The 25018-nt window shown below is 39.9% G+C and overlaps 1 protein-coding gene across 2 annotated transcripts in view; it reads right to left on the reverse strand.

Moving 5' to 3' along the window:
* Positions 1-25018, reverse strand: part of PCSK5 (proprotein convertase subtilisin/kexin type 5) — a gene marked incomplete at its 5' end in the record, with an annotated part of 316630 nt that overhangs the window by 26528 nt on the left and 265084 nt on the right. For both annotated transcript variants that reach the window (XM_082655960.1, XM_082655961.1), the window contains 4 exons: positions 1840-1983; positions 10096-10232; positions 22671-22859; positions 24758-24875. In XM_082655960.1, the coding sequence (XP_082512086.1) occupies positions 1840-1983; positions 10096-10232; positions 22671-22859; positions 24758-24875 (588 nt within the window). The remainder of the gene's footprint in view (positions 1-1839; positions 1984-10095; positions 10233-22670; positions 22860-24757; positions 24876-25018) is intronic.

Consider the following 25018-nt stretch of genomic DNA (forward strand, 5'->3'; position numbering starts at 1 on the left):
ATGCATATTTATTTAAAATACTCTGTTAAAGTGATTAATGAAAAAGAATCTTAGAGAGCTGAGCTGTAAGAAAAAAAAAAAGTTCCTGTCTAAAGGTATGTTAAACTGCTATTTACGAACAGTTCTCCATTGGGAGAAGCTTTGTTCATTAAGTGTTATATATGATATCCCAGAAGAACTGAATGCTGCTGGAAGTGGTAGCCAATGCAACAAGACAGGAATCAGAAATACACTGGGAAAGAGAAAAAATAATTTGCAGATGATATGGCTACAGTACCTAACTGCCCCAGAAAATCAACTCTAAAACATACAAATTAATAAAGTTAAGCAAAATGGCCAGATGTAAGATAAACACACAATAGCCAACAGATATCCCTGATACCAGCATATAATAGTTAGAAAATATGGAATATTTTCCACTACAGTAGCAATAAGACCTAAAATACTTAGAAATAACACTAACAGGAATAACACTACATAAAATTAAAAGATTTCAGTAAAATGGGATACGGTCTATGTTTTGGATGGAAAGACTCTATATTGTAAAAACAGTTCTTCCCATGAGATTGCATGTAAATTCAAACTAAATTTCAATGAGATTTTTAAAGGGGGATTTAAGAATTGCTATGAGAACAACAAGTAGACGTTCAACAGATATTAAAATACAGTGTGGGTGCTACTGGATCAAGAATTATTAGATTGGTAAATCGGAAAAGATGGTACCAGAAGAGACCTGGTATAAGAACTTACCATACTGTTATAAAGGAAACATCCTAAACTAATAAAAGAAAGGATGGCAACTCAGCTATTGATGTTAGTCTGTTTGGAAAATAAAGATAGAACTTCACTTCACAATATATATTAAAAATCAAAGATTACAAAAAAATAATCCATGTGAATATTTAGCTGATTTTAAAGAAGAAACATTCTGTAAAAAAGAAATTACAAATGTTATCTGAAACGATAAACTCTGCTCTCCAATTTTCTTTTTCTCTCAAAACAACACAAAACAAAAAGTACGTTTCGGAAGCAAGTGATAACAGAGAAAATGTTTTCAGCGAATATGAGACAATGAGAGAGTCAATAACATACAAAGAGTTTTTATAAATAAGAAAATTGCTACCACTTTGAATAGAAAAGTGAGTAAAAGACATATTTCATTCAGAGAACACAAAGGAAAAAATGTTTAGATTTACTAGCAATCAAAGCTATAAAAATTTAAACATGTTCTTTTCTTTCTTTTTTACTTTTTCCTTTCCACTCAATGCTGGCAGGAATGAGTGTAGTAAACACTCACACAGTGGTCCCAGTGCAGACTGGTATATCTTGTCTGGAAAGCAACAAGACAAATCATATCCAAGCCCTAAAACTGATGATTCCCTTTGATGCAGTAATTCTTAGAACTCTATTTTAAAGACATAGTCAAAGATATAGTCAAAAACTGATAATGGTATTCATTGAAACCTTATTTAAAATAGTATAAAACTCTAAGCAAACTACACATCCCAGGTTATGGATTAAATATATTACAACAGGATGGACTATTATGCTGCCTTTTAAATATGTGTTCTAAGGATACTTGACAACAGGGAAATATGCTCTTAATGATACCTTTAATGGAAAAAAAAGAATATGAATGTTCTATATACAGTGTGATTTTAGCTTTGAAGAAAAAAACATGAATATTTGAATACTTGAATGTACACATACCAATATCTAAGGGATAGAAAGGAAGATGGAATAAAATCTCTCAGAATATGAGTTGAGGTTTATCTCTTTGGGGGAATGATGCATGAGTTTTCTTTCCTTAGCCTGCCTCCCCATTGGAAGCCAGCTCACCTGCATAATCCTCTGTCCCATAGTCATCAGTGGGGTCTTCAACGCGGCTATACCGGACACGTTCCACTTTAGGAAACTCATTGGTGGGTGAGTATGGCTGCACAGAGGTGCCATAGAGGACCAAAGACCATTCTTTCAATTTACCTTGGGAAACAATGAAAGCATATCATGACCAAACATTCCCTCTTCAGCTTTATAATTTCTTTAATTCCTTCTCACTGAGGAAAAAGCAAGAGTAGGAGAATTGTGGGAAACAGATTCATATGAATCACTGCATCAGATACAGGGCTAGAAACGCATTTTCCAACGCTTGCAGAGTTAACTATTTAATAATTAACATACCACGTATTTACTGAGCACCAAACGTAGGATACACCTTAATTGAATCAGCATTTTGTGTGTGTGTGAGAAACAAACACATCTCAGATTTCTGGATCAAGGGCTGAGTTTCAAATTATGGATATTTAAGAGAATCCCAGGATTTTGCAGAAGGCCTTCTTTTTCTAGGTATAAAGGTCTTACATAAATTAAAAAAAACTGTTGGCATTATCTGACTTGTTTATCAAAAAAAGATGAAAACAACTACTTTGTTCCACCTGAAATGTTAAGAATACATCACTACATTATCCTGTAGACACGTGCTGGCCAATGATAGCCACTAGATCCATTTGGATGTTTCCGTTTAAATTAACTAAAATTTAAAACTTCAGTTCCTCAGTTAGACCACATTTCAAGTACTCAGTAGCCATATGTGGCTAGTGGCCGCTACGATGAACAGCACAGATACAGGAAACATTTCTACCACTGGCAGAATGTTCTCCTAGGCAGTGCTGTCATAGAGCATTTTCTGGTCAAGGGTGCTTGGAGATGTGAGGGAAGTGTTTTACCTCCTTTGGATGTAGGCTTTCAAGGAACATTTGCTTTAGTTAATCCTTATTTATAAATTTATTTCTTAGCTTTATAAAACTAAAGTCTTTAATGCAAAAAGTAAACAAACAGAAAACAACTGTCTCCTGGCCATTAAGCTTAATTTGGTTCTTTTTTTATATGAATCTTAAATAAAAGTTATTAAGACAAAACCATTAAAAACGTGGAAATATGCTGGCAGGAAGGTAGGATATCCCTCCCCCCACCTTAGATCTCCTCCTCACCTTGGCCTAATACAGGGAATCCAGGCAAGGTTAGGGTTGGGCTCTGTCACAGCCCAGAGAGGGATGAATTTCAGGTGTCTGCTAATTCATCTATCAGCAACTATAATCACCATCAAATTGATGCTTATTTTCTATAAGTGCTTACTATACACTAAATAAGTTTTATTCCATTCAGTGGTCTCAACAACTGGGAAATAGGTACTTGTATTCCCAATATGTAGATGAGGAAACTGAGGCACAGAGGTTGGTAACTTTCCCAAGGGCAGTAGGAGGACAGACTGATACCAAAATCTATCTGGGGGTTCTGATTTAAGATGGTAATATAGGAAGATCCTGAATTCACTGCTTTCCATAAACTTGCTGAATCTGTAGCCACATATGGAACAATTTCCTCTGGAAAAAAACCCCCAAACTAACTGAGTGGCTCCTACGCATCAGGCAAACAAGAAAACCCCAGATCAAAACGGGTAGGAGAGGCTTAGATGCATCTTACCATAAACCCCACCCCCCAGTGCTACAACCCACAATCGAGAGGGGACTCAAAAACCCCCAGCTTCTCCCCGAGGAGTGAAAGGTTTGAGCACCACATTGGGTACCAAAACTTTTAAGACCTACACCTGAGAGATGAGCCCCCAAACCATGTAGCTTTGAAACCCAAAGGGCCTTGGGTCCACAAGACCCATAAGACTGTAGTGAACTGAGCAGTTCTTAAAGAGCTCACCTGCGTGGACTCTCACTCCAGGGTGCCGTGCAGAGGCAGTCGACTGAAAAGCACCCAGACTTTCCATGAAAAAGGCTTATTTGCTTATCTTAAAGCACTGGCCGAGGGTCAGGCATCTAATTTAACACATAGAAAAGGGCCTACTGAATACTGTCCAAACATGGAGGCTCACTGGAGCCATCTGGTTCTCCCTTGGCCTGCTCCAGCTTGCTGGTATGAACAAGAAAGGAACTTGTACTCTCAGCTGGCACCTAGGGGATACCTCTAGGTTGCTGGCTCTGGTGGCCAGTGTGGCTTAGGCTCATGGATCCCCTAGGACTCTGAACAAAATTGACAAACCTTTAGGTAGCCTCACCAAGAAGAAGAGAGAGGACTCAAAATCAGAAATGAAAGAGGAGACATTTTAACTGATACCATAGAATTACAAAGGATCATAAAAGGCTACTATCAGCAATTATACCCAACAAATTGGAGGACCTATAAGAAATGGATAAATTCCTAGAAGCATACACTCTACCAAGACTGAATCATGAAGAAATTGAAGATCTGAACAGACCAATTACTATAAGGATCAATAATCAAAAACTTCCCAACAAAGGAATGTCCAGGATTAGACACCTTCACTGGTGAATTCTACCAAACAGTTAAAGAAGAATTAATACCAATCCTTCTCAAGCTCTTCCAAAAAATAGAATAGGAAGGAATACTTCCAAACTCATTTTATGAGGCCAGTATTACCCTGATATCAAAACCAGACAAGGTTTCCACAAGAAAAGAAAATCCCTGATAAACATAGATGCAAAAATCCTCGACAAAATGTTAACAAACTGAATACAACAATACATTAAAAGGATCACACATCATGATCAAATGGGATTTATTCCAGGGATGAAAGGATGTTTCAACATATGTAAATCAATATGATTTGACACAGTAACAAAATGAAGGATAAAACTCACACAATTATCTCAATAGATGCAAAAAAGCATTGACAAAATCCAATGTCCATTTATGATAAAGACTCTCAACAAAGTGGTTATAGAGGGAACATATATCAACATAACAAATCAGGAACAAGGATGTAGGCAGGAAAAAGAAAAGGCATCCAAGTTGGAAAGGAAGAGGTAAAACTGTTACTATTATATATAGACTCCACCAAAAAACTTAGAACTAAGCAACAAATTCAGAAAAGTTTCAAGATACAAAATCAGTATACAAAAATCTGTTGCATTTCTTTACACTAATGATGAACTATCAGAGAAATTAAGAAAGCAATCCTATTTACAACTGCATCAAAAGAATAAAATACTTAGGAATAAATTTAACCAAGAAAGTGAGAGATCTGTGCACTGAAAACTATAAGAAATTGATGAAATAAATTGAAGACACAAATAAATGGAAAGATATTCCATGCTCATAAATTAAAAGAATATTGTAAAGATGTCCATACTACCCAAAGCAATCTACAGATTCAATGTAATCCCTAGGAAAATTCCAAAGGCATTTTTCACAGAAATAGAACAAACAAGCCTAAAATTTTTATGGACCCACAAAACACCCCAAATAGCCAAAGCAATCTTGAGGAAGAAGAACAAATCTGGAGGTATCACGTGCTATGATTTCAAACTATACTACAAAGCTATAATAATCGAAACAGTATGGTATTGACATAAAAACAGACACATAAATAAATGAAACAGAATAGCAAACCCAGAAATAAACCCACACATATAGAGTCAATTGATTTATGACAAAGGAGCCAAGAATATACAATGGGGAAAAGGCAGTCTTCAATAAATGGTGTTAGAAAAACTGGACCACTATCTAACACCATACACAAAAAAACTAACTCATAATGGCTTAAAGATTTGAATGTAAGACCCGAAACCATAAAACCTCTAGAAGAAAACCTAGGTGGTAAACTCCTTGACACTGATCTTGGGAATGATTTTTTGTATTTGACAACAAAAGCAAAGGGAACAAATGCAAAAATAAATAAGTGGGACTACATCAAACTATAGAGCTTCTGCACAGCAAAGGAAACCATCAACTAAATGAAAAGGTAACCTATGGAAACTATTTGCAAATCATATATCTGGTAAGGGGTTAATATCCAAAATATGTAAAGATCTCATACAACTCAATAGCAGAAAAATAATCTGATTAAAACATGGGCAGAGGATCTAAATAAACATTTTTCAAATGAATACATACAGATGGCCAACATGAAAAGGCACTCAGCATCACTAATCATCAGGGAAATGCAAATCAAAACCACAATGAGCTATTACCTTACACCTGTTAGAATGACTATTATCGAAAAAACAAATATTGGTGAGGATGTGGAGAAAAGGGAACCCTTGTGCACTGTTGGGGGGAATGTAAATTGGTGCAGCCACTATAGAAAACAGTAGGGAGGTTCCTCAAAAAATTAAAAATAGAACTACCATATGATCCAGCAATTCTACTTCTGGGTATCTATCTGAAAAACAAAACAAAAACACTAACTCTTAAAGTTACATGTACCCACATGTTCACTGCAGCATTATTTACAATAGCCAAAACAAGGAAGCAACCCAAATGTCGACTGACGGATGAATGGGTAAAGAAAATATATGTGTATATACATGTGTACACACACACACACACACACACACACACACACACACGTACAATATTACTGGGCCACAAAAAGGGAATCTTGCCTTGTGTGAAAACATGGATGGACCTTCCTAAGTTGAAGTCAGACAGAAAAAGACAAATACTGTATGATCTCACTTACATGTGAAGTCTTAAAAAAATAAAATATAAAAAGTAAAAGACAGAAATCATAGATACACAGAACAGACTGGTGGTTGCCAAAGGCAGGGGGTAGGTAGGGGTGGGTGAAATAGGTGAAGGGGGTCAAAAGATACAAAGTTCCAGTTAAAAAACATATAAGTCCTGAGGATGTAATGTACAGCATGGTGAGTATAGTTAATAGTAGTGTACTGTATATTTCAAAGTTGTTAAAACAGTGTATCTTAAAAATTCTCATCACAAGAAAAAAAATTTTGTAACTATGTGAGGTGATGGATGTTAACTAGACTTACTGTGGTGATCATTTCACAATACATACAAATATCAAATCATACAGTTGTACACCTGAAACTAATATTTCAATTATCCTTCAATTAAAAAAAATTATGTATCCAAATCTTGCATTCTTAAACTATTATATAATTCTGCCTTCCTTGCCATTTCTAGGAGTTTAGGAACTTGAAGTTTAAAAATGAACATATTCTGGGCCACATTCATTGTTTTCTGACATCTGCATTGGGCCAGCACACTGGTTTATATTTGGTTTGACCTCTGCCAGGTTTTCTTTGGACTCACTTGTTAATGGCTATCCTATTCATAATTAGGGTGTTGTTCAGTCTCAAAATTTCAAGTAGTGTCAAGAAATGAATGACTACCTGAAATTAATGACCAATCTGACTGCCGTTAGGTAGCAATGCAAAAGAGAACCTATTTTCCATATGGCATCTCTCAAGTGCACACATGGAACACATAATACAAGGACACTATGTCAGTTACTCTAAAACCTGGTCCATTTAACTTAAGATGATTTTATCTAAAAGTTTACCCTTGTAAATGTTTAAAGAGTGTTGACTCATAACTGATTATTTCCCTTGGTGCCATTTCTGAAGTACATCATAAGCCCGCTGGGCAGTTTCTCTCTTTATTTTTCACTTATTATGTAATTTTATTTCCTTAGGATCTCTGCCACAATTCACATCAAACGCTGCCATATTTGGGCCGTCACTTTTTCCCTCCCCTATCACTTTTCCATTTGCTAAATTCTATAGCAGACTTTGCGATAGATCCTGCAACATCTTGTGAAAAATAGCAGTGTAAATGCAGAATGAGAAAAAATCCATTCTACTTGCTAACACTTAGATGCAATCTGCCCAAGATAGAAAACCCAAGATAGATTTAATATGCAATGAAACAAAAACAACAAAAATGCCTCCAAAAATCCTTAGTATGTGTTTTAATAATAAGCAAATGGGAAGAAATAATATACAAATATAAACTCAGTTTAGAGCCAGGAACCTCCATACTTGGGAATGATTCTACCATTTAATTGGGCTAGAAGATTCTATGTCTCCAACTGAATTTCGAGTAGCTTACTAAAGAAACCCCTCATTTAATTAGAGGACTGTACACCATAGGAACAATGACAGAAACACACAACCACACAGAGAAAAGTAAAAGTCCCTTTTCAAAGTTGTGTCTAATTCCGAACTGAAAGGTTGGTTGAAGAACGGATACCCGGAGACCATGTGTTTCTAATAAAGCCTCCTGACCCCAGGCTGTATAGCATTAGGGTATCTCTATTCTGACACAAAAGAACATCTCTAAGATGACTGGAGGTGACTGGGGTTAAACGCAAACATTTAAACAGTATAAGGAGAAGCCAGTGATACGAAATGGACAACTCTACATGATCTGGAATACTGCAGAGAGCTTTTAACACAGATAATCACAGTAAACTCTGGATAGACTCTGAACTCCTTGAGGGCAGAGAGATTTATGTTGGCCTCTCATGCTTGCACACCACCCCAGGTCTACCATTAGTATGCCCCTAGGGGCAGTCTATGCTTGTGGGGAGGAGCATTTTATCAAAGAGTCACTTTTATAACTGTCTTAAATTATCAATAGATAATGCACCCCTTATGTCTGTACCCTAGGCTGCACCCCTGTTGGTACACAACTGCCACGTTTGGACAGTGTTTATTTCTCTGGGATCTCTTGAGATATAACAGCCCTGTAGTGACACGTGCTGATGGATCTCCTGGGAGCTGCCCTTTGGTCAGGGCAGCCCAGTCCAGTCACCATGCCTGCCATTGCCCCTGAGCGCCATGACACAGCACATCTCCACAGCATGAGCAGTAAGCCTGGCCTGAAAAGAAGAGGGAAGGAGAGAGGAAGGTCCTGGGAACTAACTAGATTAGGAACAAGTGAAGGTTGTCTAGAAACCAGGGTCTAGTTTATTTGAATGTTTTCTATCAACTCTGCCTTATTGACAAATATCTGATTTCTGAATAAAACCTTGGCAACCATTACATCCATGGTGCATGCTGGAAGTGAGTTGGACCCAGATACTCTTTCACAAAACTTTTATCCTGATTCATTGGGACCTTGACACCATGCTGGTTTTGATTTCCCTGACTATGGGACCACTGTGGCAACACAGATGAACCACATCATGGAATAAGGGAAAAGAGATGGCTAAACTGTGTGCAGAAAATGGATCTCTCAGAATGAGTAACTTTCCCTGACTGGTGGGCAAAAGAGCGGCAAATGTACGGTTCACGCCTGCGTTCTGCTGTTTGCTTCTTTGGCCCGATGCAACCCACGGTATCCGAATGAATCACACCCTTACAGTTAATGACAGAATGTTGGGTTAAATTATTCTGTGATGAGGAGAGGACTTAGAATTAGATGTCAGTCCTAAAACTGCCCTCAAGCCCGGTTCTTCTGCAGATGGACTGGACAGAGCATTGAGAAGCATAAACTTATTAGACGATGGAAGATGGGTCCACAGCTGGGTGGGAGGCTGGGGTAGTTATCAAACAGATCACTTGTTACCGCGCCAAGTACTACTTAGGGCTCCATCACAGGCAACACAGGCTGCTGCAAAAATACTGTTCCATCTCCCATCTCATGCTGCATTTGTACTTTTCCTTATTTTATGTTACAAACAAGGTTCATACGTTAGCAAGAAGAGGGAAATAGGCCATGTGCGGCAACAGAGTCAGACCACCTGAAAAGAACTCTATTAACATCATTCATTTCCATGTTTTACGTATCAGGACAGTTTTCTCTTTACTTAGCTCCTGGGCTCACAAAGGGCAGAATGCTATCATGCATTCTCTTTAGTGGTAACCAGTTTAGCTGGCATAGGCCAGGCTCAATGTCTTGTCTGCACTGAAAATTAAATTTAAAGTAAATGCAGAAAAAAGATAGTCAAGGGAACTTGTCTCCTCTTATGACCATGCAATTTACCCATTGTAGGTGGACAAGGCTGGCTTGTTTATTGACAAAGAAAGTAAGGGAAGCTGGTTAGAGATATGGACCATATATTCTGAAATATCAATGAATAGCTGTCATGTTTCATCTTGTACTCATATCTAAATACTTATTCTTGAATTCGTATCCTTAAATTACTACTTTTCTAATGGCGATCTTGAGAATTGGAGTACAGGAAGACAACTCAAAGCACAGGATCATATGATAAAGGATAAAATTGATATATGAATGTGAAACACATTCCTTGGCCAGAACATACTCCATCATTTTTCTGTGCAATAAATCAAATTATAGAAAGGGAGTTCCTACCTGGAGTCTTGAAGTTCCTCAGCTGAGAGGGAGTGTCATAAACTTCCAGGATCCAGTCACCAGCAGCTCGTTCTCCCCAGCAATGAATGGTCATGAACTCCCAATTTTTAAATCCTTCCATGGAATGATCAAAAAGCCTGAGAGAGAACCATAAAACACTGTTTTTGTATGTTATTTAAAATCTAGTGAGTGTCACGTCAAGACCATGATGAGTGATCTCTCTGTATCTATCAGCATGTTCAGCTCAACACTGCAGGTTGTCTTCATCCTGGGCATCACCGATTAGTAGATCCAAATATATGCATATCATTGTTCTACCGGAGGGAAACAGGCATGGGGCTGGCTGTACAGTAACAAATCTGGGAGGGATAATGATGTGGGTATCAGGGAACCTAGGCTAAGACGCTACTCACAAGCCTGGTAGTACCAAGAGTTGATGTGGAGCAACTGAAGCTCTCTTACACTGCTGATGGAAACGCAAAATGGTGCAGCTGCTCTGAGCAACAGTTTGACAATTCTTACCATATGACGAAACAATACCCCCCCGCCCCGCCAGACATTTACCCAAGAGAAGTGAAGACATACGTCCACACAAAGAACTCCACATGAAGGCTCACAGCAGCTTTATTCATAATCATCAAAAACTGTTAGCAATTCAGATGTCCATCGACTGGTGAATGGGTAAACAAATTATGGTATATTCACAGAATGAAATACTACCTAGTAATAAAAACTGTTGAACTGCTAATAACTGCAACAACATGAATGAATTTTGAAGGCATTAAGCTAAGTGGAAAAAGTCAGACACAACAGATCATGCACTATCTGATTCAATTTATATGACATTCTAGAAAATACTACTTAAACAGAAACAGATTAGTGGCTGTCAGGGGCTAGGAGGTAGGAGGCAGGGGCATGCTGGAAGTTTTGGGAATGAAGGAACTGTTTTATACCTTGAAAATAATGGCTGGTTATGCAACTATTTATATTTGTCAAAACTTATTATTCACATTAAAAAGTGAATTGTATGTAAATTACTCCTCAATGAAAAACCATGCCCATTCATCTTATCCAGTTCAGGGAGTCATGCCTGGAACTGCAGCCTAAATTCTGCCCTTCCAGCCCTTCTAATAATTTTCTAAGTTCCTGATTCCCTATATGAAATCTCTTCCTGCTTGAAATCACTGGAATTACTTCTGTTTTCTGTGAAGTAATCCTGAGGGATACAAAATATAAAGAAAAATAAAGAGAATCCGAATCAAGAATCAAGAGATGTCAATAGATATGTATAAAATAGATATGTATAAGGCTAGCATATGAAGAAACAGGCATATTATTTACATAGGCATGTGACGGAGATTTGACTATCTGAAGAAATATCCAAAAGATTTCTATAGAGATGGGACCCAGAAAGTAGAAAATGAAAGATGGGGCAAGAGAAAAAAAAAATTTTAAGTACTTAAAATTATATACATCTATTATTTTTGTTGGGGCAAACAGAGAGGGAAAAGCATCTCTAGCATTGTCTTAGGAGCAACCGCGTCCAGTTACTGGGACATATCTGTCCTTCAGTGCAGACAAATACAAAGGTCATGACAAGTGGATGTTGACAGCTATTTAAGACATACAATCACCTCTCCTTGCTTTACTTTCCTGTTCACCAAGGAAACTGGTGGTTATCATTTGAACTTCCATGTGCATCTTCCCATTGGGAGAAAATGCACCCTTCTAAAAACAAAAATAACCAGTCTAATCTCATTATAACTTAATACATTACAATTCTGATTTTTTAAAGTGTTCTATCAATGTGTTTGAGGCTCCCTCTAAAATGCCAGCTGGATTCTGAAGCTGGAGGGTTAGGGGACGTAACTAGGGACCGTGTTAGGTAAATGGCTGACACTCGGCAGCTTTCCCTGGAGAAAAGCAATAAACAGGAAAATCACCTGTTGCATACTCCTGAGGTCTTGAAAGAAGAAAAATAAAAAGTATTTAGCAACATTCTCCAAGTGTCCCATGGTCAGAAAATTGAGAAAAGGCTGAGTCAAAGTTGAACAGATCTCTTTACTGGAGAACACGGCAGATCTTTGGAATATTCAAATATGTTTTGTTAATCTCCATACGGGGTTAATGGGAGGCAGTGATTTTCATACCTTATATGGACAGGAAGGCCTTTTTCTTTTTTTAGAATATCTGTATACTAACCTGTATACCTGTATACAGGTTCCTGTATACCTGTATACTGTATACCTGTATACGGTAACCTGTATACAGGTTACTAACCTGTATACCTGTATACTAACCTGTATAACCTGTATACAGGTTACTAACCTGTATAACCTGTATACAGGTTACTTCTGAACCAAAGGGTGTGGCATTTCAACGAGGACCATATTAGATCTGGCAGCTTTCCCTCATGATAACGGGGATGGAAACAGTGGCTCCTTACATGAATGTCTTCCCACTGAAAATGATCCTCGATAGATTATGGATGGTACATACATCCAGGAGACCTTACAATCCACGCACTACCACAATAGGGCTTGTTTCACAAGTTTGTGGCTTGAAACTGGACTTGGCCAGGAAGAAATTGTTGGGTCATTATAAACACAATTGACTTACCTACTGGGTCCTTCATGTAAAACCCAGAAAGTGTGTGTTGGGTGAAAACGAGACACAGAGGTAAGGAAGGAGGAACCTTTTCAAATGGTACTTCCTGCCAGAGGGATGTTACTGAAGTGAATATTGTGACATAGAAATGGATGGAGGCAGAAAATTGGTCTAGAACCACTTCTTAGCCCAACAGTTCTAATTTCAGTTCCAATTCGTTGAGGCTGTTTTGCCATTTGAGGGCACTGAAGCGACAGCTTGTCACGTAATACCTTTCCAAGAGTGTCAAACTGAAAAGCAATTCCCAAACAGTTTAGACAGAACATTTGGCTCACGGCCTCACGTCCAAAAACTACAAAGGAGACTTGAGGCTGCCATCACATGAGGGGCAGTCTTGTTTCCACAACCTCAGCCAACTTTTAATTACTCATGGGTCAGTTATTTATTTGAGTGCTGGATTAGCAGACCCTATGTTTCTTCCCTTACACCCTTTCCTCTCCACCTTTGAAAATCATTCCATTGCTATCAATCATTTTAAAATCACATTTGGAACGAAAATTAAATATAAACTAGGTACCCAGAAGAACTATCCATAATCACCATTCAAATAAGTGTTTCAAAGCCCGAATGTAAACAGGCTTTGTCTATCTGGCTGAGTGGTTCCCAGCCCGGCCTCTTCACTTTATGCAGAGCTGGAATGCTCATTAGTTTCATGTGGACATAAAAGTTGAGGAGAGGAATTAAAATGCAGCCAAACACGATCACTGCATTTTGCTAAAAGAGTTGACGGGGAGAGAAATAGACACTGATTGTTATTGTTGTTTCAACTAGCTGGGCATTGACTTTTCTAATCCCCACCCTTTTATTTTTACTCTGATTCAGTACTTAAAACTATTCGCTATTTTTCGTATTGTACTATTTAAAAACCCTGCACCATCTGCATATAACAAAAGGTAATGTAGGTAGTAGACGAGATTTGTGTTGCAAAGAACATACTTGCTCAAACCAAGTGTCAAATCACTGGACAGCGCTAAAGAGATTCTAATTGTGTGGTCTTCGTTTATCAACTAAAAAGTCCAGTGCCCTGTCTGAACGTCTGTGCTGTGCCAACAGTGAAGAAAAGAGACACATGCCAACATTATTAGTGTGGATCAAATGTCAATAAAGCAGGGCCAGTGTGCTGAAAGCTGGAGTACATTAACTCCATACCCGTGTCCACATCTCCTGTTGCAGTGAAACCCTGTTCCGTCAACTTGACTTCATAATCATGTGCTCAATGAAATGATATATGCATGCAGGGGCACAAATCATGTATCCAGCTATTAAAACGGTGCCCACAGCCCTACCCCTGTGAGCGGTTTCCAATTACTTTGATGAAGATTGGTAGGAAGGACTGCCATTAAATGTAGTACGTCCTTTTGAGGAATTAACTCAGGAAATAACTCATATAATTACTGTAAGCTTTCTTTCCCCCTTTCACCTAAAAAGTCTAGCCAATGTGTCAAGGCTACAACATGCTTCTCTGATGTTATGGCAACTAAATAACAAGACATTTTGTAAGTACTGACAGCTATGTGTTATCAAATAATTATTTCTCAAACTGTAAATGGATCTTAATTTCAGAATCATCCACGACTACACAGACAGTATTTGTGTTCACTACAGAATTAGACATTAAACCAATATTTTGGAAGTCGTCTTTTTTCTTTTGGTTCTCTTTTTTGATTTTTAATATTTTCAGTGCTTCATCACAATTTAACCTAAAGCTGATAGAATGCTTAAAGCACTCATTTGGCTTATTTGTAACGGAGCTTCTGATTTTCTTTAGATGTTCGGCTTTTGTAAGTTGTAAATAATTTGCTTCTGAAACGGTAACTTAAAACACACTATTAAGTTTTTCTCTCTCTTCTAATCTAAATCGCTTCTTTAAGAAAGGTTGAGAGAAAGGTACTGGTTCTAGAGGTTTGGAGTACCTAAAAAGGTGAGTTTTCTAAAAAACTTTCAGCGTGCACATTCTTACTAACTTACCAACCCCGCAATGCATTCCTTCTTGTGGGTACATGATATAAGTGCTTAATTGTCTTGAAGCTATATTCTTTAATAGTAGATGGCTTTTATCTAAATATCTGTTTTACATTATAAACTCCTTTGGAAATGACTTTCACAGCACCCAGCAGCATACTGCTCACAAGTTTTTTGATGACATGAAAATAAGAAGAATGTGTTTGAAAAAGCTGGGTGATCTTTTAAATCGGTGCCATTTAAAAGTCTGGTCTGTGGACGGGCAGCTTCAGCAACACCTGGGAGCTTATTAGAAATGCACATTCATGGGCCTCACCTAGACCTTTAGAATCAGCCTCTCTGGGAGAGACCTGGCCAGCTGTGTGTGACAGTCACTCACCAGGTGCTTCGAAAGGCACTGCATAAAGAAGGGTTAGCACTTATAAGTGCTTACTATGCTAGGAGCTTGCTGTATGTTATTCACTACTTGTAACAACCCTGTGAGGCAGATACTGCTATGTCTGTTTTCTAGATGAAAGAATCACTTTTCCAAAGTCGAACGTAAAAATGGGTGAAATCAAGACAACCCCAGCTCTAAGCTCCAAAGGCTGTACCTTCTCTTGAATAAAGGAAGAGGGTTATTCTTATGGTGAGGCCTTACTGGAATGTAAAACTTCCACAGCAAAAGTGTAATTCTGCAAGTCACACATACATTTATACAGCAGGACACTTTACAAAATGTCAGTAGTCTGTCATTGAACATTTGGGCAGGGACAAAAATATTCAAATAGAAACACCAGTTAAACACAGTTAATTATAGAACCCTATAGGTTGTGCAGACGAGAAAGTGTACCTTCTTTCTACTTAAGACCATAATTAGAAGCAGAGATACTCATCTGTAATCAAATTTAGAAAGGGAGGCAAAGTTTCAGCTTTCAGTCAGAGGCCAAAATTTGGAACAGAGAGCCAATACAGCTAAACTAAATCGAAAACTCAATGAATTGGGGAAAGGGGGTGTATTTAGGGGAAGAAAAAAAAAGCCAGGTTTTCATAATTCTAACAAACGCAGCTGAAGGAAGAATCTGATGGGATAAGCTTTTTGTTGGAAAATATGTAGGCAAGCAGAATTTGAACATGTGGTCGTATAAAGGCTTACATCTAGAGTTGCTCTTGTATCTGTTTTAAAGGGACCCAAGCCCACCTGATTGCCCCTACCCATGCCAGATCCCCACAGTCCCCCTAGAAGGAAAGCATTTGTGTCGATTATTCAGTTTGGTTTTTTGTTAGGCAGGGTGAGCAGGCCAGAAGGAGGAGCAGAAGGGTGGGAAGACAGGAGAAAACAAAGGGAAGAGAAGGCACTAACTGTCCATTCCAGGATGCCTCTGTTTACTCGGGGCTCCCACCCACTAAACCATCAACCTGGCCTGCCCCGGGGGCGGGGGGGGTGGGGGGGTTGCCTGCTGGGCTAATGGGGCATGCAGCTCGAGCTCGACTAGCTGAACGCTGCTGAGTGCCTTCCAGGGCTCAGCACCTGCAGATGCTCGGGTAGACCGTGCTTCCTGGAACAGCTGTTCTCCACAGGAGTTCCAGCCAGTGCCCGGCAGCCAGGACAGGGAAGCACTGAGGGGCTCCAGACGGCCCACACTGACAACATCTTCAACGACCTCGCTGAAAACCAGTTCCCTAGGAATTGTCATGGTGAGGGCATAAGCAATGTTGAAGACACTCCTTACTGAAAAGTTTAGGAAAATGTGGCCTTCTGGAAAGCTGACCATGACCCCTTTCTTTTGGGAATTTACTGTTATGGATAGCATTTTCTGGTCCCAAGACCAGGACACAGATTTTGTCAATACTGAAATGAAGGTAATAATGCACGGGAGTTGCTGTCCTCTCAGCTTCCTTCCTAGTTTATTCTCCTTGTCTGTATGTCTAGTTTTTGCATCATTAAGGGGAGATGATGCCAAGTGAGCCTCGGATTCTGAGTCTGAGCTGAATCTCAGCATCCTTCCTTCTCACAGCAGCCAGTGCACAGGCCACTGTGAAGAGTTCTGCCTCATGGAGAAACAGGAGGGATCAAATGGGGACGACTCTTTGCCACCACAGCTGTACCTCTTCATCTCAAATGACCCCACTAGGAAAACGGTGTGTTTTAAACCTTTCAGAATTCCTATCTTTTAACTGCACAGCGTTCTTTGCTTTACGTGGTCCTCCTCAGAAATCTTGACTTCTTTCAAAGAAAGATAAGTGTCCAACAGGGGAACTATTTATTGCCCTCATTAATAATCTCTGACACACAAATAAAATACTTAGGAATAAAGTTGACCAAGGAGGTGAAAGATGTATATGCTGAGAACTATAAAACATTAATAAAGGAAATTAAAGATTCAAAGAAATGTAAAGATATCCCATGCTTTTGGATTGGAAGAATTAATATTGTTAAAATGGCCATGCTATCTAAAGCAATTCACTGATTTAATACAGTGTCAAATTACCCATGACATTTTTCACAGAACTAGAATAATCCTAAAATTTATATGGAACCATAAAAGACCCAGAATTGCCAAAGCAATCCTGAGGAAAAAGGACAAAGCTGGAGGCACAACCCTCCCAGACTTCAGACAATACTACAAAGCTACAGTAATCAACACAGTGTGGTACAGGCACAAAAACAGACATATACGTCAGTGGAACAGAACAGAGAGCCCAGAAATAAACCCACACACCTACGGTCAATTAATCTTCGACAAAAGAGGCAAGAATGTATGCTGGGAAGAAGAATCTCTTCAGTAAGTGGTGTTGGGAAAGGCGGACAGCTGCATGTAAATCAATGAAGTTACAACACACCCTCACACCATACACAAAAATAAACTCAAAATGGCTTAAAGACTTAAACATAAGACATGACACCATAAAACTCCTAGGAGAGATCATAGGCAAAACATTCTCTGACATAAATCATAATACCAGTGTTTTCTTAGGTCAGTCTCCCAAGGCAATAGAAATAAAAACAAAAAAAACACAAATGGGACCTAATCAAACTTACAAGCTTTTGTATAATAAAGGAAACCATAAACAAAATGAAAAGACAACATATGGAATGGGAGAAAATATTTGCAAATAATGTGACCGACGAGGGCTTAATTTCCAAAATATACAAACAGCTCATACAACTCAACAACAAATAATAAATAACCCAATCGAAAAATGGGCAGAAGACCTTAAATACACATTTCTCCAAAGAAGACATACAGATGGCCAATAGGCACATGCAAAGATGCTCAACATAGCAAATTATTAGAGAAATTCAAATCAAAACTACAAGGAGGTACCACCTCACACCACTCAGAATAGCCATAATTAAAAAGTCTACAAGTAACAAATGCTGGAGAGGGTGTGGAGAAAAGGGAACCCTGCTACACTGTTGGTGGGAATGTAAATTGGTGCAGCCACTATGGAAAACAGTAGGGAGCGTCCTCAGAAAACTAAAAACAGAGCTACCATATGATCTAGTAATCACACTCCTGGGCATATATCTGGACAACACTATAATTCGAAAAGATACATGCACCCCTATGTTCATAGCAGCACTATTCACAATAGCCAAGTCAAGGAAACAACCTAAATGTCCATCCACAGATGAATGGATCAAGAAGATGTGGTACATGTATACAATGGAATACTACTCAGCCATAAAAAAGAACAAAATTGTGCCATTTGCAGCAACATGGATGCAACTAGAGAGTATCATACTAAGTGAAGTAAGTCAGAAAGAGAAAGACAAACACCATATGATATCACTTACATGTGGAATCTAAAATATGACACAAATGAACCTACCTATGAAACAGAAACAGACTCACAGACATAGAGAACAGACTTGTGGTTGCCAAGGGGGGAGGGGGTGGGGGAGGGATGGATTAGGACTGAGAGTTTGGGGTTAGCAGATGCAAACTATTACACATAGAACTGATAAACAACGAGTTCTTACTGTAACAGCACAGGGAACTACATTCAATATCCGGTGATAAAACATAATGGAAAAGAATATGAAAAAGAATATATGTATATGTATAAATGAATCACTTTGCTGTACAGCAGAAATTAACACAACGTTGTGAATCAACTATACTTCAATAAAAAAAAAAATTAAAAAAAAAATCTCTGCCATACAAATCCCTTCTAAACCCTGACCTGATCGCCTTTTCCTTGAGGAAAGGTATCACTGCCCTGCAGGCCAACAGGAAGGTCACCAGGAGCAAAGCAGACCTTCCCTTCACACCCTGCCCACCCCCTTGTCGATGCTTCTTGCCTTCAGTTCCCAATCCTAGGAATGTGATTTGAAACAGGGCCAAGGTGAGAGGACATGAGGATTCCTTGTCATGAGGTGAGAGACTGGGAAGTTCTGAGTAGAGATTTCCTCTCATAAAATGAAAGCTTTGGAATATGCCAGAAGGAAAAGATGCCAAAGGAAACTGTCTTCCCTTAGCTGCCTCAGTAGGAGGGATGCTACTAGCGTCAAGTACAACAAGGACAGGGGAGCCAGGCCCTGGAAGGTGGGCAGACGTGGCTTTGGGACCAGGTATAGCTGTTTTACAATTAAAGGGTCAGATGCTGAAAGCAGTGTTTTTGGGGAGCTATGGACAAATGAATTCATAACATCTGTTTACATCTCTCGGTGCCTCCAGTCCCCTCCGTCCACTCAAATTTGTCTACCTTTTCTGGGGTGGCTACTTATTTTCAGCACTGAGATGGAAGACAGACAAAAGAAGAGCACTTTAAGAAATGCTCCAGACCAAGAAGTGCACTCTGAGTGCAGATCTTATTCCCAGGAGGTAATGATGGGAGAGGCTAAAGTAAACCGCCAAGATCGGTCACCGAGCATCTGAAATGCCTGTTTCTTTTCTCTGACACAAGTCATGTAGCACTTTGGCGATCAGCACTTTGCAAAGAGCAAAGCGGATGTCTGCTGTTGAAGAATGCATGCAAGACTGAAGCCAGCGACACTGTAATCCACCAAATGCCTGTGATGCAACCCACAGCTCCCCAGCTCACAAGTTTCCTCACTGAAGTCATTTCCAGGGAAGCCAACAAGAAATACTGAAATATGCAGGAAGAGCCCAGAAAGGCTGAAGGGACTGAGTTTTCCAAGCAAACAGCAACTGTGGAGGGACTGTTTTTCTACAACGGAGGGGGCTCCAGGGAGAAGAGCTGCACATGTGTGAAGCCAACCTTCGTACTTCACCAGGGATCACCTGGATACTTCAAGTTCCATGCAAATGCACAGCAGTAAAGAAACAAAGAAAAACATCAAGAAAAAGGTCTTCCCTGGTTTTGGTAACAACAGCTGGTGTGACCTCCATTAATCATAGAATTGGGCATCTGCAGGCCTTGCTCGCTGGAGAGAGGCCTCAGGCAGGTAGCAGCGATGACCTGGCGGCAGCTGAGACCCCTGTCTGTGGAGGGAGGAGGGCGTGCCCAGCGACTGAGATACCAAAGCATCCTTTAGTTCCTTGCACCTGCATACCCTTAACCTGGCAAACTGCGCTTCATAGAGTACGAAGCCCAGGTTTCCCTATGCCCTAACAGAAGACATCAGGTTTTAAAGACAAACACAAGAAGACTTCTGCACACAGAAATAAAATGCAGTGAAAGACTCTGGAATCTGTACTCCTAGTCACTGTCACCAAGAAGTGCTACTGCTCTCTGTTTTTCTCACTGTCCTACAGCAGATGAGGTTGGAGATTTTGAAAAGCAACTGGTAATTCCTCAGTCTGACTTTCAGCTCTGCAGGCTTGCACTGGCCTTGGCCTCTCAACTCGTCTGGCATCTTGTCATTGTCCTAACAGAGATCACTACTGCTGTGGACACCTGGCATGTGGACAGGCGGCTGTGTCAACATAAGAGGTTGGCTTTCATTTGGACTGCATAGGCCTTTGACAATAAGGTTTTTGCCCCTATTAAATGTTCCTCTTGGAGAGAAACATCAAATGAAAGAAACTTACAGGCTTTTGGCTGTGGCTTGTATTTTAGAACCATAATGGGAATGGGGTGTATAAGGCAATCTGACATTTCCCCATCTGGTCCCACTTGTTGACAAGTATCCCCCACCCATGCTCTCAACCACTTGAAAAGCCAGTGAAGCAAAAGAAAACTTGTGTTAGAACATTCTGGCCTTTCAGCAGGATCCTGGCAATACAATTACCTGCTGGAGAAATGTTTGGAGGAAGTATGGGGAAAGGAAGAGGCTACTAAGAAAAAGTAAGTGCCCTCTTGGCCAATAAAGACTAAAGGGCCAACCTTTAAAACAGGGGTTAGCAAACTACAGTCAGTCCTCAAACCAAATCCAGCCCTTAGGCTGTTTGTGTAAATAAAGTTGTTATTGGAACACAGCCATACACATTCATTTATATTGTTTACAGTGGCTTTTGCACTCTAATGGCAGAGTTGAGTAGTGGCAATAAACACATGGCCTGCAAAGCTCAAAACATTTACTAACTGAATCTTTGTAGAAAAATATCTGCCAAAACCTGTTTTAAAACAAATAGAATTTCCTTTAACTTTGGAAAGTGCTCTGGCAAGAGCATTCAGTTAATCTGTAACAAATGCCAGCAGACACTTAAGGGCAGGGGAGGGCATCTCAGAGGCCTAAGGATTTAGTGTTCTGCACTCCTTTTATAGGATAAAGAACAACAGGCGGCCCTCAATTTGTCTGCAGCATCCTTTTAATATTACCCACCTCTTAAATGTTATACTGTTCCATGCCTACAGATCCTAGGCGGCTTTGCACTCTCTGTTTATGTGTGGGCAGTGAGAGCTATGACCATCCCATCATGATGTGTAAGTGGCGCTCCCCCCGGCCCCACCCAGTTTTTAGGGTAGTAAGAAATTAAAGAACAGCTGTATATTTTTGAATTAATGTCTTTGGGGTTTTTTTTTTTTGATTTATACCCAGGAGTGGAATTGCTGGGTCATACGGTAGTTCTGTTTTTAGTTTTTTTGAGAAACCTACATACTGTTTTCCACAGTGGCTGCACCAACTGACATTCCCACCAACAGTATACAAGGATTCCCTTTTCTCCACACCCTCGCCAACATCTGTTACGTGTGTTCTTTTTGACGGTGGCTATTTTGACAGGTGTGAGGAGATATCTCATTGTGCTTTTGATTTGCATTTCCTCTGATGATTAGCAGTGTTGAGCATCTTTTCATGTACCTGTTGGCCATCTGCATTTCCTCTTTGGAAAAATGTCTATTCAGTTCTTCTGCCTGAAAAATGTCTGTTCAGTTCTTCTGCCTATCTTTTAATCAGGTTGTGTTATTTGAAAAGATATATGCACCCCAATGTTCAGAGCAGCACTATTCACAATAGCCAAGATATGGAAGCAACTTAAGTGTCCATCAACAGATGAATGGATAAAGAAGCTGTGGCACACACACACACACACACACACACACAATGGAATACTACTCAGCCATAAAAAAGAATGAAATTTTTGCCATTTGCAGCAACATGGTTGAACTTGGAGAGCATTACACTAAGTGAAATAAGTCAGAGAAAGACAAATACTGTATGATATAACTTACATGTGGAATCTAAAACTACAATAAACTAGTGAATATAACAAAAAAAGAAGCAGACTCACAGATTTAGAGAACAAACTAGTGGACGGGGTAGGAGAGGTAATATATGGGTTGGGGAGTGGGAGGTACAAATTATTGGGTATATGATAGGCTCACGGATTATCCGTACCACACAGGGACTACAGCCAATATTTTGTAATAACTGTAAATGGAAAGTAACCGTTAAAAATTGTATAGAAAATCATGATCCTACAATATATGTACATGCACAATCCTCGACTTCTGAAAAAATAAAAAATAAAGCACAGTGGACTTTTTTGAGCTGAAAGAGTCGCTGGGCGTCATCGTGACCCCCGCACACTGGCGGTCAGGGGCCATGTCTGTACCTGTTGGCCAAAAGCTGGGACCTGGTTCCTGAGGGCGAGGTCAGGTAGATGGCCAGGTCTCCCCTCCTGGGGTGGGTGATGGTGATGCGCACAACTACGTGTTCCAGGTAGCTGACGTGGTGGTTGGGATTGTCGGAGCAGCCCGACGCTTTGTAGACGGAGCGCACCGCACTGTTGGGCCGAACTGTCCTGCAACAGAGAGAAGGGGGTTTGAGCAGAGCACGAGGCAGAGTTCGGCTGCGTGAGCCTGCAGGCCTGGAAGGACCGCGTGATGCAGTGCAAGCCGTGGTCGCTGGAGACTAAGGGACACAGTGTCATTACCCAAATGATTAGGTCGTTTAAGGGAGTAACCCTAGTTAGGGTGGGAAAGGTGCAAGTGAGAGGAAAGGAGGAATGAAGTTTCTTTTATCTTCATGCAGGTAGTGGATATCAATCTTGTTCAGATAGATCGCTGGGCCCTGGTGCTGGAGTGTCTGATTCAGTAAGGCTGGGGTGGGTCACAAGAATATGCTTTTCCAACAAGTTCCCAGGCGATAGGGATGTTGCTGATCTGTGGAATCCACTTTGTGAACCACCAGTATAGGGTACTGTGGTACAGTGGAGGCTTGGGGATGACGATGACCTTGATTCAAATCCCTGGTCTACCATTTCCTTTCTCTATAAGCCAAGCGCACACTCTTCCACTTGCCTACAGGCTCCTGTCTTCTTCACTAGCTTCCTCCTGTGCCACTGTGCCCCTTGAACACTGGGTTCCAGCCACACTAGCATTGGTTCAAGTTCTGGGATAATTCAAGTTTACCTCAGCCACTTTGCATACACTACTCTGCCTCTAGTGCTTTTTTGCTGCTGTTCCTATGGCTGACTCTTCTTTCGTAGTCAAAGCTTAAATTTCACTCTCTAAGATGGTCACTGAACCATAGGAAAAACATGTTCCCACCTTTTATTTACTACCCCTTTTATTTTCAGCATTCGCTTATTGTCATTTGTAATGATCTACTTATTATATTATTTTGGTTTGACTCCCCCGCTAGACGGTAAGCTCCACAAGGGCAGGAAGCATTTCTTATTCCGGTTTCTATCCCTAATTATCTAGCCCAGTGCTTGATAGCCAGTAAGTGCTTGATACCAAGAAAAATTGTTGCTGAATTGGTAAATGAATTTGTGAATGAATAAACAATTATTCCATTTGATCCCATTTCCTCCTTTGTCAAAAGGGAATAATACCCAAGTTGTTATAAAGTTTTAAGAAGAAAACACGTTGTTTCTAACACTTGGCTTGACCTGTAGTAAGAGCTCAGTAAATACCGGTTAACTTTTTACTTCTTTTTTTTTTTTCTCTTATTCTTTGCCACAAATGGGTAGAATGGGGAAAAAAAAAACTTAGTCCACTTATTTCTGCTTCCTAACAAGTTCCTCAAGAATGATAATGGCTCTAGTTTTATTACAAACCAAAGTTCTTACGTATTTTTCCGAGCTAACTCTCTAAAAAGAAAGCTGAAAGCAAATTACTAATAAAATCACTAAAATAAATCCTATTCTTCGGATTCAGCGCCTAGGAGAGACTTCACTATCACTTGATGAATCCAATCAGCACAGCCTCCAAGTTTGTGAGGCTGAAACAGGGGACGAGGCCCTGGAAGCTGAGTAAACTGCAATCTCTTTTACTGGGCATCCTGCATCAATCTTCAGAGAACTACATGGTGTGCAGTTAAGTTTCCAGAACATAAGGTTTAGTTTTGGGAGTACACCAACTTATGGGGAATATTTCTACCATAAAATATGGGGAATACTTCTACCACCGATTAGAAATATTGACAGAGTAGAAATTTGAAGAATGCCCATCTGTAAGGGTCCCCCCCCCACCCCCTTGTGAGATACGTTTTTCTTTTAAGGATCCTTGGGTTATACTAGTGTGTATTTAATGGCTTAGGGTCTTAAGACATTCTATTAGAATTTTATAATTACATTAGAAAAATACTACACAAGTTTCTAGTTTCCATGTGCAACACAGGGCTGTCTCAAGATATCTGCACTGGCCTAATCTCTTTTAGGGCACTGTCATGCTGTCTGCTTGCAGCAAACATTACTTGATTTGTCGGTCTGTGCTCTCCACACACACGTGCTGCTGGGGAACAGTGGTCCACTTCTCCGCCTCCATCACCATGGCTTCCGCATCCATCAGTCCAAATCCGTAGAGATGGCTCACTACAGAAGGCAAGAAGTTGGTCAGCTTTACCGTAGTTAGCAGCAACCTAGGCCATATATGTTGAGTTATACTTTCACACAGTAGAAAACCCAGACGCAACCCTACGGGAGCCAAGCTTTCTTTCTAGCAATGATTAAAAAAA

Source organism: Grampus griseus, assembly GCF_964374135.1.
Source record: "Grampus griseus genome assembly, chromosome: 6".
NCBI classification, from domain to species: Eukaryota; Metazoa; Chordata; class Mammalia; order Artiodactyla; family Delphinidae; genus Grampus; species Grampus griseus.